General features: G+C 35.0%; 1 protein-coding gene across 1 annotated transcript in view; it reads left to right on the forward strand.

Annotated features, from left to right (window-relative positions):
• TTC29 (tetratricopeptide repeat domain 29) overlaps positions 1–14,403 on the forward strand; it is a 233,915-nt gene that overhangs the window by 6,217 nt on the left and 213,295 nt on the right. The window contains exons 3-4 of the mRNA XM_047799227.1: positions 2,248–2,345; positions 4,166–4,249. Coding sequence (XP_047655183.1) covers positions 2,254–2,345; positions 4,166–4,249 — 176 coding nt within the window. The 5' untranslated portion in view covers positions 2,248–2,253. The remainder of the gene's footprint in view (positions 1–2,247; positions 2,346–4,165; positions 4,250–14,403) is intronic.

A 14,403-nucleotide genomic window follows, 5' to 3' on the forward strand; every position in this document is an offset into this window, starting at 1 on the left:
TCATATATATATGTGTGTGTGTGTGTATATATATATATATATACCCCATCTTCTTTGTTCATTCATCTGTTGATGAACATTTAGGTTGCTATTGTAAATAGTGATAATATGAACATTGTGGTGCATGTGCCTTTTGGAGTCAGAGTTTTTCATCTTTAGCAGTTATACAGCCAGGAGTGGGATTGCTGGATCATATAGTAACTCTATTTTCAGTTTTTTAAGGAACCTCCTATTTTCCATAGTAGCTGCATTAATTTACATTCCCACAAACAGTGTATGGGGGTTTCTTTTTCTCCACACCCTCTCCAGCATTTATTATTTGTAGACTTTTTGATAATGTCCATTCTGACCAGTGTGAGGTGATACCTCATTGTAGTTTTGATTTGTATTTCTCTAATAATTAGCTGTGTCAATTATCTTTCCATGTAGCTGTTGGCCATCTCTTCTTTGGAGAAATGTCTATTTAGATCTTCTGCCCATTTTTTGATTGGGTTGTTTGTTTTTTTGATATTGAGCTATATGAGCTGTTTGTATATTTTGGAGATTAATTCCTTATCAGTTGCATCATTTGCAAATGTCTTCTTCCATTCCTTAAGTTGTCTTTTCATTTTGTTTATGGTTTCCTTTGCTGTGCAAAGCCTTTTAAATTTAATTAGGTCCAATATGTTTATTTTTGCTTTTTTCCCCATTAATCTAGGAGATGGATGCAAAAAAAATATTGCTGTGGTTTATGCCAAAGAGTGTTCTGCCCATGTTTTCCTCTAGGAGTTTCATAGTATCTGGTTTCACATTTAGGTCTTTAATCTGTTAGGAGTTTATTTTTGGATATGGTGTTAGAGAATGTTCTAATTTCTAAAGTTTTCCTTGTGGCTCAGTGGGTTAAGGACCCAACATAGTGTCTGTGAGGATGCAGGTTCAAGCCCTGGCCTCGCTCAGTGGGTTAAGGATTGGCATTGGCACAGCCTGTAGCATAGGTCACAGATGCAACTCGAATCTAGTGTTGCCATGGCTGTGGTGTAGGCCTGCAGCTCCAATTCAAGCCCTAGCCCCAGAACTTCCATATGCTACAGGTGCAGCCATTAAAAAAGAAAAAAAAAAAAAAGACTGTTCCAATTTCATTGTTTTGTATGTAGCTGTCCATTTTTATCAGCACCACTCATTGAGGAGACCATCTTTTGTCTCTTGTATATTCTTCTTCCTTTGTTGTAGATTAACTGACCATAGGTGCATGGGTTTATTTTCTGGGCTTTCTCTCCTCTTCTGTTGAGCTATATGTCTGGTTTTGTGCCAGTACTATACTGTTTTGATGACTGTTGCTTCGTAGTGTAGTCTGAGGTCAGGGAGCCTGATTCCTTCTACTCCATTCTTCTTTTGCAGTGTTGTTTTGGCTATTTGGGGTCTTCTCTGTTTCCATACAAATCTAAAATTTTTTGTTCCAGTTCCATGAAAAATGCCATTGATAATTCGATTGGGTTGCATTGAATCTGTAGATTATCTTGGGGACTGTGGTTATTTTAACAATATTCATTTGTCCATTCCAAGGACACAGTATATCTTTCCATCTGTTTGTGTCATCTTCAAATTTCTTTTTTTCACATCTTATAGAACTTTTTGTCTTCTTAGGTAGGTTTATTTCTAGGTAGTTATCCTTTTGATGCAATTAAACCACTACATTTTGAGGTGATTTTTACATACTTGTAGCTGTATGCTCTCTCAGGGCAGCCATTATCTTGTTGAGAATTGTTCTTAGCATTTACTACTTCTAAGGGAAAGCCTTTATTTGTGAGTGAGAAAGTTTTCAGAAAACAGCAAAGCATAAACAAATTTTAATTATTAATTGTAACAGGAGAGCAAAGCATAGTGTTTGAAATCCACAGCTGTCCTGAAAATCTTCACTCTTTAATTGCAACCAGCTCCACTGACAAAATTCATACCACAGTTCCTAATTGTCTGAATCCTCAATTCATTTATCAGATTTTTCTCCTTATCCACTTTGTGGTAGAGATGCAGACAAGTAATAAATTGGCCAAAAGGCAGATAGTAGGAGAAAATAATGAGAGAAGCACCCTGCAGAATTTGCTCACTGAGCTTCATTCCTGAATAACAGAGCTGTAGCTCTACACACAGAGGCATTCTCCGCTTAGATGACTGACTGTGGATCTCTAATAATGTCTTAATGGATTCTTTGAAAGATTTATTCTTTAAAATACCATTTCTGGTTTTGTTTTTTGTTTTTTGTTTTGGTAGTCCAAAATGGCCACCCTGCCCCCACTGCCCATGACACGGCCAAAGCTCACAGCCTTAGCCAGACAGAAGCTGCCATGCTCCCCCAGAACAATTCCAAGGTACGTGACCCTGGCTTTCATTTTTTTTTTTCCCCTACAGAATGAATTTCTTGCAGTAAAAAATGTCACTAGCATATCTCAGAAAGCAAAATTGTTTGAAGACAAAAGTATGTATTATATTCAGAATATTCATATCTGCTGTTTCACAAGGATTGATGAACCTTATTCAAAGATTAAGAATACATTTATTTAGCAGGCTAGTGTTCATTTGATCATTTTATTTCCTATTACCATTATAACATGGTTCCTATAGAGTTTTGGAAATATATTTCCTTTTAAAAATAATGTGTGGAGAATTGAAAGCAGAAGCATTAGGAATGAAAGTGTATAGTTTCTAAACCACAAGGTCCCAAGCACTGATTTCTGTTTTGGAGGAAGGATGACAAAGTCTTTCTACCAGGGTAAATTGGCGGGCATGATTTAGCTCCTGAAACGATCCTGGGACTTGAAAATGCATCATCACACGACTGCGCCTATGAATGGCTGCCGAGCATCTGGAGTTGTGGCTGAAAAACTGCAGGATGGGAACTTAATGTATTTTGTCTTAATTATGAATATTAACTAAGATTGTGTTATTTTGAAAGTTCCACTTATTTTTAATTGATTTTTGGTAATACACATATTATTTATCAAGATAATTTACATATGTAGGTCTGATTGTGTTTTTATGCATACTTTTCAATTCCTGCAAGGCATAATGATCAAAGTGTTATAAGACTACTTTGTTCTGAGAAGGGCTGTACCTCATTTTTGGTATTTCTGGCAAGCCAAAGCCCCGGGACCAAAATAAATACATTCAGCTAAACTACCATAAAAGTTCTTTTGTAGTAGAATTGAAAATTATAGAAATTGTAAAATGGAATTTTAGAAGACTGTAATTTTATTTTTTAAATAATTTGAAAAACAAAATTTTAATACATGCACAATTCTGGTATACACACTTATATTTCATTTTCCTTTTGAATAAAGGAAATATTTACAAAATCTGAAAAAAAGCTTCTTCCTGTCTTTTGTAATGATTAAGATTACATTTTCTTTTCAATATAAGCAAAAGCATAGCTCAATCTCATGTCCCTAAAATAAGATACACTTTGAAGGAAATTTTTTTATATTCATTTTACTGAAGAAAAAATTTTGTCATAAACATTTAAGGCAGAGTTTTAGCATTCTCCATTAGCTTCTGAATAAAAACAGATATTTGTGTAACCCATACTTTCATTCCCAGATATTAATTTTGTGCTTATTTTTAAAGGTGCAAGGGGTGTGAAAAATGAATACACTACACATGTAATATATTTCTCAATAAAGGCTTCTTGAAATTTCTTTCACCTCGAACTTTTAATAATAATTTGAGTTTTTTGTGTGATTAAAAAACTTAAACAGCGTTTCAGAGCAAAATTCTATAATGTTTGCAACCAGTACATTTAACATATTTGTGTCAAAGAGCTATTCTTAGTTTAAGATCCTGTGCCAAACAGAATATGACTTCTGGAGTTTGAAAGTTATATTGTGAGAGAACATGAGTAAAATGGAAGATCTTATAAGCTTTGAGGAGAAAACCCCAATTATTTAAGAAGGCAGATTATTTTAACGTGTTGGTGTTTTGTTTGTTTACACACTCTTGCCTTTCTTTTTCCATTTATGAAAATTATAATTTTGAAATTACCAATCAACGACCTAACTTGATAGCTCTTGCAGAACATTTATTATCTATGATATTGTAGCTTGAATATTTCTGTTCTTCTGGTGGCATTTTATATGTTTGGTAGCTTTTCAACTTGATAAGGCAGTGCTTTATTATTTCTTTCTATTTCATTTAGGTCTCAATTGATCAAAGAAAAAGACGACATAGATCATTATCTGGAGGTGAATTTCAAAGGATTGTCAAAAGAGGAAGTTGCTGCGTAAGTATATACCTCTTAAAGGTACTTTAATACAAAGTTTGTTTCTTTTGTCTTGATTCTTTCTTGAAATTTCATTTTCCTGTGCAGTCCACCTTTTCACTGGAACATGGCATTTAAAAATTAAAGCTCATATTAAATAGTGATAAGTCTTGTCTATTGATCTTACACATAGCAAAGTCTTTAATTTTATGACTTTCAAAATTCTTATATTTACCAAGATATTATACTATCATATTTGCAATATTTTAATTAAGTCTGTGCTATTAATTGCTTAATAACTTCCATTTAAAGTACATTGCCACCATGGGGGAGAAAAAAGCTTTAAGAGAAAGATTCATACATCTTATTTTCCTGGTGATTTTTTTTTTAAATCCCTTACTAATGTATATTCTCTCCCCCATTAAGAACCCACAAGAAGAATTAATGGATTTTAGTTTATTGGTTAATTTAAAAATAATTCTAAATTGTCTGGATTTATTTTTTTAATAAACAAGGTAAACTTTGCTATTTTACTGCTAGCTACAACCTAATTTATGGTCTGAGCAAAAACAGCATAAAAATCCATGTAGGTTAGTGAGAAACCTCAAAGAGACTAAACAGGTTTAATATTTCTTACTTATAGTCTTGATGACTCTGTTATCAGATTTTTAGATGCAAGTGTCGACAAATAGAAATCTTATATATGCACATACATCTGATGGAGTCAATTAAAACATTTTATACAATAAATGCTTTTAAAAGATTATCTCTATTAGTATCATCTAGTGCTGTTGGATTCACTGAAAGGGTATTCCTAATGACAGTTTGATGTTAGGTTTTCATATTGTCTAAGTTTCATTTATTAGATATTATCTTTGTCAATATGCATGTAACATGGAAAATGGGATAATACATTCTGTTAGTAGCTACTTTATTTTATAGAGTGACAAAATTTACAACAACTGTAATCACTGTCTTCCTTGGAGTTCTGTTGACTGCCAAATATAGGATCTGGTTTGCTTTATAAATGCTGTTCTAATTGCTAATTCATTAACTTGCCATGGTAACCTATTGGATAAAATTAAAGGTCAGTATTGACTGATGATACAATTCCTTCTTAAAATAAAAACATATATGACTGATATTTGCACTCTGATTTAAATGTAATGATATCCAAATAGCTATCATTGGCTTAAAAATTAGGAATTACATTTTGGAATTAAACTTATGCTTCACGTATTTTTAACAAATTAGACATCTATATACTTAAATTCTCCTATGCTTTCAGTCTGCACTGAGGAAATATTGTTCTAAGGCAATGCAAAATAGGCTATGCTGATGAGTGTTCTCACGCAAATATTTTTTTTTCACTGAAGATATTATCAAATTGATTCCAAATCCCTATTATGCTACAGAAAACAAGTAGCACTGGGTAATTCTCAGTCCTTACTATTGTATTCTCCTTAAAGTTTCCTACGTTTGAATACTTTTTTAGATCAAAGGTCTTTCCCTAAGATAGTGGGTACAAACCTTGGTAGGAAGGTAACTTACACTTGGCTCGCTGTTATGCTTCTGACTGATGTACATTCTAGACCTTGCCTCAAACAAACTGGGTACAAACCTTGGTAGGAAGGTAACTTACACTTGGCTCGCTGTTATGCTTCTGACTGATATACATTCTAGACCTTGCCTCAAACAAACTAGTTGAACGGCATGTAAAGGATAAAATTGACTTCAGCATCTCCCAGCAACACCCAGCAGGTGCCATGAGGAATTATGCATATTCTGTTAGCCAAGGAATTGCCACATGGAACTTTTTATTAGCTGTTCAATTCTAATAAGTTAAATTGATCGGCAAGCATTTATTAAATGCCTACTTTATATCTAGTATTAGGCTTTTCACAGAGGGAGAAACAATGTTATTTTATTGTAAAACACTTGGTCTCATCCTTGTCTCTATTGAGACAATAAAATAATCAAGCAGGACATAAGTATGGAATGAATGAGTGCTGATTACCCTGTGAAGTGCAGCCTAGAGGTCTTAAAAAATCAAAAAAGACTGAGATGGTAGGATAAGACTTGCCGAGGAAGCCAGATTTTGAGTTTGGGCTCCCCGTCTGGTAATAATATAAAAATGACAAATGGGTGCATCACAGATCCTCCGTATACAAAGATAAAACAGAGAGAAATTGATGAATCAAATTTCCAATCAGGAAAAAGCAATATCTAAGATATATCCTGAAATTCCTCCTATATTGCCTTATTGTTCTCTAAGATGAGAGTAGAAATATATGCTTAAATAATTCATGCACACTAGCTTCAATATCCTGTAATATGTATGTGCTCTTTGTCTAGCCCCAGAATAAGCCTTTGACATCTATTCGAAAGCATAGCAGCCTACTTGTATATAAACTCACACTCTCTCCCTTCTCTCATTGCAGTGGGTGGAGAGTTCTTGCTCTTGTCTCAGGATGAGGTCTCTACCTGTGCCCTGGATACCATCTCCTCTTACTTTGCATCTACTCTAGTATCTCCCTTGACCTACTTTTTTTCATACATGGAAGTTCCCGGGCCAGGGATCGAATCTGAGCCACAGCTGGGACCTACGCCACAGCTGCAGCAACACCACATGCTCTAACCCACTGTACCAGGCCAGGGATCAAACCTGTGCCTCCTCAGAGACCCAAGCCACTACAGTCTAATTCTTAACCCACTGAGCCACAGTGGGAACTACTCCCTTGACTTCTTATCCTCCTCCAGGCTCTACCCCATTTTTCTCTACCCTTTAGAGTAACCAGAAGCACTGTCTCTATATCTCCACATCCCATTCTTACCTCAAATAACTCTAATTAAGTTTCTAGACCCAGAACTCACTGAAATCTGTTTATTGTGACCAGTGTCCTTCATTTTCACCATATCTAATGTTCATATTCCTATCTTCACTTTGCTTGATGTCTTCACATTATTTGAATGAATTGAACCCTCTCTCTGAATGTTCTATGCTTGTGACTTCCAGGATGCCATGTTCTATGGTTTTCCTCCAGACTCTTTGACTGTGCTGCCTTAGTCTACTTTGCTGGCTGTTTTTCTTTTTCTAAACTCTCAATGGTGGGTTGTTCTATGGGTGCGTCTTTGACCCTATACTCCAGCTACACTCCACTTGGATCCAATAGTATAGCTTTAAATACTAGCAACACCTGATAACTATCACATTCATTAAGCTTCAAATTTTTATGTATGAAGAAAAATTATGTATTTTATATACGCCTCCTTGACATAGTTACTTGGATGTATAATAAACATTCCAAGGTTAATTAATACGGCCCCAAATGGACTCTTGCTTTACCTCTACTGCCCCTCTCACTCTCTCATCCTAATACCCCTCCTCCGGTCTTCTCTCAATTCAGTAGGTGGTACCAAGGCAGCCTCGAGTTTCGCCTTGCCTTCACGACACTCTCCCATCTAATCCAGCAGTTTGTGCTATCAGATGTAATTCCCAAACGTATCCTGTGTTCATCTCCTTCTCTTCATTGCATAGTCACCATCATCTCTTGCCAAGATCACTAGAACAGTCTCCTAATGGCTCCTCTCATAGCCCCTTGAATTCCACCAAAATTCAGCTGCCAGAGTGATCTTTAAGAAATTAGATCATGGAGTTCTCTAGTGGTGCAGGAGTTAAGGATCTGGCATTGTCACTGTGGCAGCTTGGGTCACTGCTGTGACACAGGTTCAATCCCTGGCCCAGGAACTTGCACATGCCACAGGCATGGCCAAAAAAAATGAGATCATGGGGACACTCACCTGTTTAAAACCCTCTAAGAGCTTTCCTTTGCTCTTACGATAAACTAACTCTTCATCATGGCCTAGAGCTGTGTATAGTTTGAACTTTGATGACCTCTTTGACCTTATCCCCCATCCTTCCAACCACTTACTCCTCTCAGTGTGGCCTTACTGCTGACACTTCTTGTCATGCAGGTGTCACCTTGAGTGTGATCTCCTCAGTGCCATTCCCTTGCCCTGTGATCGAGTATCTCTCAGCCCACACACACTTATCCCCAGTCAACTCACCTGGGTGTATTTCTGCTCTCATCTGGTCCTCCTCTAGCATTGAGAGTCTTCATCCATAGTAGAACAGATGCCCCACCAAGAACAGGAACATGTCTGTGTGTCTGCTGCTGTGCCCCCAGGCTTAAACAGGAGCACACGGGTGGAGCTCAGTAACTGGCTATTAAATGAATAAATGAATGAAGAATAAATGTCAGATTACTAATGCCATGAAACAGGTATTCTGCTATGAATACTCTGTGGTTACAGTATCAGTGTTGTAGGTATTTGGTTTGAGGAAGTTTAACTCCTCAGAAATATTTTATGTTTACCAGAAGGAATTTAAATGAGTAACTTGAGAAGAACAAGCTAAGATATTTATTACTGGAATGGCCAAATGCAAGTGATGGGGGATCATTTTTCTTTGAATGGGTAAAAGGTTCCAGGGCAAACGGCTTCTGAGTTTTTTATCATCCACGTTTACAGAAGGAATTCTAGTATGCTTCATTACTTTTTAAGTGACCAGATTATTTCTGTGCCTAATAGGAATTTTTTTTTCAAATGTACAATACATTTGACACTGATATTTGATTTTTCTTAGGCATTGAATAGTTTATTGATAGTATTTAACTGATTTTTACAACTAGAGAAGGTCATGTTGTATTTCTATACTTGGTGTTTTTTTTATTCTGTATTACCAGTAAGCATTATTGTTTTTTAAAAGGACTTAAAGTGTCACTTATTATCATATCATAATTGCTTTGAGTAGCTAAGTGATAAAGTGTCATTTATAGATTCAAATAAAATTTTCTGGGGGGCAGTTTTTAATGTATATGAGGACACAAATAAGCAAAATTATCAAGGCACAGAGAATATTAATCTGCTCAATATTATTTTCTACTTCAGATATCACATTCTATTATATGGAAGAATAGATTTAGCTCAAAATTGTGTACATCTCTAAGATATTGCTTTTTTTCAGAATATCTTCCAGCATCCCAAGTTGGTGTTTACCGAGTATCCCTTTGTCAGCACAGTGGCAATTAGAACTATCAATTACCATAGTCAGTGAGTTTGGGTTGCAAAGAAACATAGGACTGAAGAACTGTTTACCTTCATATCTTTTAAAGCCTTTCTCTCCTGCCTTTGAATTGTGTTGTACTCAAAGTAAATTAGCATTTTGCCAGTCTTAGATTTTCAACTTGAAAATATTCAGAAATTGTCTTCCAAAGGTGCCTTGACCAACTACAGATATCCTTGTGATGAGCAGAATTACTGTTTGGGTTTGCACAATGCTCAGGCACTTCAAATATATGTAGCAAGGCAAAGATGTTTATTCAGGATATAATATTTCATGATGACATTATGGGAATGGAGGCCCCTTTAGGTGAGCTCTTCCTCTGCCTCGTTTATCTCCTTTACTTTTGAACCATTTTGTCATTATCTTTATTTCTTCTTCAGAACATTTTGTTCCTCTTTAAAGAAATAATTTCTGTCCAGAGGTTTGTAAATTAAACTTTCTGAGGATGCCCGTTGCCCAATAAATCATTCCCTGCAACAGGAACAGGCAGGAGAGAGAAGAAAAGAAAGAGGACACTCTTTCCTTCTAGGTAGCAAACCAGGTTTTAAGATTTTCTTCTTGATTCAAGAAAGAGAGAGGATTTTGGTGTTCTAGAGTAGAGAGACAATTACTCTTTACTTTCTCCTGAATACATTAAAAAAAAAAAAAAGCAATAGCAGAGAAAACATGAGAACAGAGGAGAGCTGTCACTCCTCTATTTTTATTTGTTTACTTACCTATTTACACTCTAGTACTGTCTTCCACAGCAGATCTCTATGTTGTGAAAGTAGGAAAGAAAAGAGGTTTTTGACTATAATTTTTTTTTTGTCTTTTGTCTTTTTTGTTGTTGTTGTTGTTGCTATTTCTTGGGCCGCTCCCGCGGCATATGGAGGTTCCCAGGCTAGGGGTTGAATCAGAGCTGTAGCCACCGGCCTACGCCAGAGCCACAGCAACGCGGGATCTGAGCCACGTCTGCAACCTACACCACAGCTCACGGCAACGCCGGATCGTTAACCCACTGAGCAAGGGCAGGGACCGAACCCGCAACCTCATGGTTCCTAGTCGGATTCGTTAACCACTGCGCCACGACGGGAACTCCCTATAATTTTTTTAAAAAGAGTATTGATATCAACAAAGTTTAAAATTTAGTAATTTTTTAAAAATGCAATTGAAAGGAACGTCAAACAATTGTTTACTAGATGCAAAAAGGATCTCAAATTTACACTAAATCTAAATTAAATACAAAAGAAGGAAGGATTTCAAATGTCAGCAGAACATAGAAATGCTTATTTCGTAGGCATTATATGTCTTTATGTCCTTTCAAAGTTTGCTTTAAAATATTATTTTCACATATTCTGTTTAAACTTAGCATCTCTAAATAGACTTACAAAATCTTTGTAAGGGAGAAGTCTAGGAATCATGACATTGCAGCTCAGGCTATTAGGGGAGATGATTTCTTCCTCAACCTGGAAATTTGGCTTTGCTACTTAAGACCTGTGTAATTTTTTGCAGGTTACTTGACTTCACTAGTCTTTGATTTCCACAACTATTGGGAGACAATAATAATAGGAAATTCTTAGAAAATTTAAAAAGAGATTTTCTATATGAAACACGTAGACAGTTCTCACTTTAGCTATTATCTTTAACTGTCATTGATCACTTTTCTTTGGCTTTGAAAACTTGTATTAATAATATAACCTAAGTATTTTGCATTAACTTTGTCTATTTAGGTAGTAGTATTAATTTATCATTTTTATTTAAATATATATAGTTCTACAGTTTACTTTTACCAAATATCATTTATCACGTTCACAGAACAGAGTGTTTAGTAAGAGATATATTCCAAACTTAGTAACCAAGGAGGGGACTTTTTTTTTAAATTTCAATTTATAGTAAATTTTCAGAATATTTTTGTGCTGTACTAAACAACATAATTTGCATACCCTATTGAGCAATTTTAGTTTTTTTAAATGTCTATAAATTGCTTTAACTTATTGTTACTGTGATAAGATTAAGTATAAACCTACTGTTTTAGAAATGTGTAAAATATAAGTAGAGAATGTAACTCTCCCTACAGTAGCTCATAAACCTGGAAATGCATAATGGTGCTTTACTTAGAAGTCATATGGGAAATTCAGTAATGAAGAACAAAGTGATAAAAGGGGATAGGCACCCAGGCACCACAGAGGTTGAATCCATTGGAAAATCAGTGAGATGAACAATGACCATATTATGCATAATTCATGGGGTAGGTTGGTTTTACCTTGTTAAGCTTTGTTCTGATATTGTGATCTGCCTGTATTAAGAAAACCATGCGTTAGTGTGGAAGATTTGAAACTAATTTGATTCTCTTCCATTCTCTCTTAAGGTTAAAAAATAATCCTCAAAATATTGTGGTTCTATAAAAATCCTCCCCACTAATTCACATCCATAACCTTTTCTGTTTTCTATGTTGGAAAATGGAGGTGCTATAATAAACAGTGTCATCTTGGTACATAAAGCAAAATCAATTCATGGACTCACAAGTACTCTTTTGCTTTCCTAAGGCTTGCAATGACCTCACGGTTCTACCATGTTGTAGTGTTTGCAACAATTTCTTTCCTTTTCAAGGCTGAATAATATTCCATTGTATGTTTATACCATTTTGCTTATTCATTCATCTGTCAGTGGACACTTGGGTTGCTTCAGTGTTTTACCCATTGTAAATAGTGTGGCTGTGAACATCGGTGTACAAATATCTCTTCAAGACCCTGTTTTCAGTTCTTTTTGAGTATGTACCCAGGAGTGGCACTGCTGAGTAATTAGATAACTCTACTTTTAATTTTTTAAGGAACCACCATTCTTCCACCACAATGGCTGTACCATTTTTCATTCGCACCAGCAATGCACAGTGGTTCTAGTTTCTCTACATCTTCACTAACATTTATCATTTTTTCTTTCATGTTAGTAGTCATGGTAATGGGTGTGAGGTTATATTTGAGATCTTAACTTGCATTTCCGTAATGATTAGCGATGTTGAGTATCTTTTCATATGCTTATTGGTTGTTTGGATATCTTTGGAGAAATGTTTATTCAAGTCCTTAGTCTTTTTTTTTTAATTGAGTTGTTTGTTTTTTATTATTGAGTTTTAGGAATATGTATATTCTAGACATTAATCCTTCATTAGATATGTTATTTGCAATTATTTACTCCTAGTCCATTGGTTGCCTCTTCAACCTTTAGCTATTCTGTTAAATAGTGTCCTTTGATGGCAAAAGTTCTTTTTAATTTCATGAAGTCTAATTTGTCTGTTTCTTTCTTTGTGGACTGCCTATACTTTTGCCATAATCAAGAAATCTTTGCCAAATGCAATGTTATAAAGCTTTTGCCCTGTATTTTCCTCTAAGAGTTTCATAGTTTTATAGCTAGGTCTTTAATTTATGTATATGGTGTTACATAAGGGTTCAGCTTCATTCCTTTGCATGTTCATATCTAGTTTTTCCGTCATCATTTGTTGAAAAAAAAAAAACAAAACAAAACTGTCCCTTACCCCATTGAATAGTCAAAAATCATTTGACTGTATATCTGAAGATTTATTTCTGAATCTATTCTGTTCCATTGGTTTATATGTCTGTCTTTATGCCAGTGTCACAGTGATTACTGTAACTGTGGTAAATTTTGAAATCAAAAAGTATGACTCCAACTTTTTCTTTTTTAAGATTATTTTGGTTATTCAGGCACCCTTGAGATTACATATGAATTTTATTATGGATTTTCTATTAATGAAAAAAAATATCATTGGTATTTTGATAGGGATTGCATTGAATATGCAAATTGGCTTAGGTAGTACTGATATTACTGATATCTTAACTCTTAAATATTCTTTTTTTTTTTTTTTTTTGCTTTTTAGGGCCATACCCACAGTACATGGAAGTTTCCAGGCTAGGGATCGAATTGGAGCTATACCTGCTGGTCTACACCATGGCAACAGCAACGTGGGAGCTGAGCCATGCCTGCGAACTACACCACAGTTCATGGCAATGCCAGATCCCTGACCCACTGAGTGAGGCCAGGGATTGAATACACATCCTCATAGATACTAGTCAGATTTGTTTCCACTGCACCACAATAGGAACTCCAACAATATTAAATATTCTAATCCATAAACATAGGATGTCTTTTCATTCATGTCATCTTTAATTTCTTTGAACAATATTTTACAGTTTGCATTGTACAAGTCTTTCACCTCCTTGGTAAACTTAATTCCTGAGTATTTTATTTTATTTTTTATTGTTACTATAAGTGGGATTGTTTTCTTAATTTCCTTTTCAGATTATTTACTCATAGTATATGGCTATGCTGCTGAATTTCGAGTGTTGATCTTGTACCCTAAATTTGTTATTACTTTGCTGAATTTGTTTATTCTGATAGCTTTTTGTGGAATCTTTAGTCTTCTATATATAAAATTGCGACAGCTGGAAACAGATAATTTTACTTCTTCCTTTCCAATTTGGATGCCTTTTATTTCTTTTTCTTGCTTCATTGCTCTAAGTTCTGTGTTGACTAGAAGCAAAGAAACTGGGCATTCTTGCCTTGTTTCTCATATTAGAAGAAACTTTCAGTCTTTCACTATTGAGTATGATGCTCACTGTAGATTTTTTATACATGGCTTTTATTAGGTAGAGGTAGTTTCCTTTTACCTATTTTTTGAGTATTATTATCATGAAAAGGTGTTTAATTTTGTCAAATAATTTTATTCATTGAGATGATAATATGGTAATTTTTTCTTAATTTTGTTAATATGGTATATTCCTTTGATTGATTTTAGTATGTTGAACCATCCTTGCACTTCTCTTGGCCATGCTGCTGAATTCAGTTTACTAATTTTTTGTTGAATCAGTGTTCCTAAGGGCTATTTGTCTGTAATTTTCTTTTCTTGAGGGTTTTTTTTTTTCCCCAGCTTTGCTATCAGGGCAATGCTGTCCTAATAGAATGAGTTAGGAAGTGTTCTCTCCCATTGAATTTTTTGAAAACTTTGAGAAGGATTGGTGTTAGTTCCTTATATGTTTGGTTGAATCTCTCAGTGAAGCCA

The sequence above is a fragment of the Phacochoerus africanus genome, chromosome 10 (assembly GCF_016906955.1).
Source record: "Phacochoerus africanus isolate WHEZ1 chromosome 10, ROS_Pafr_v1, whole genome shotgun sequence".
Classification (NCBI taxonomy): Eukaryota; Metazoa; Chordata; class Mammalia; order Artiodactyla; family Suidae; genus Phacochoerus; species Phacochoerus africanus.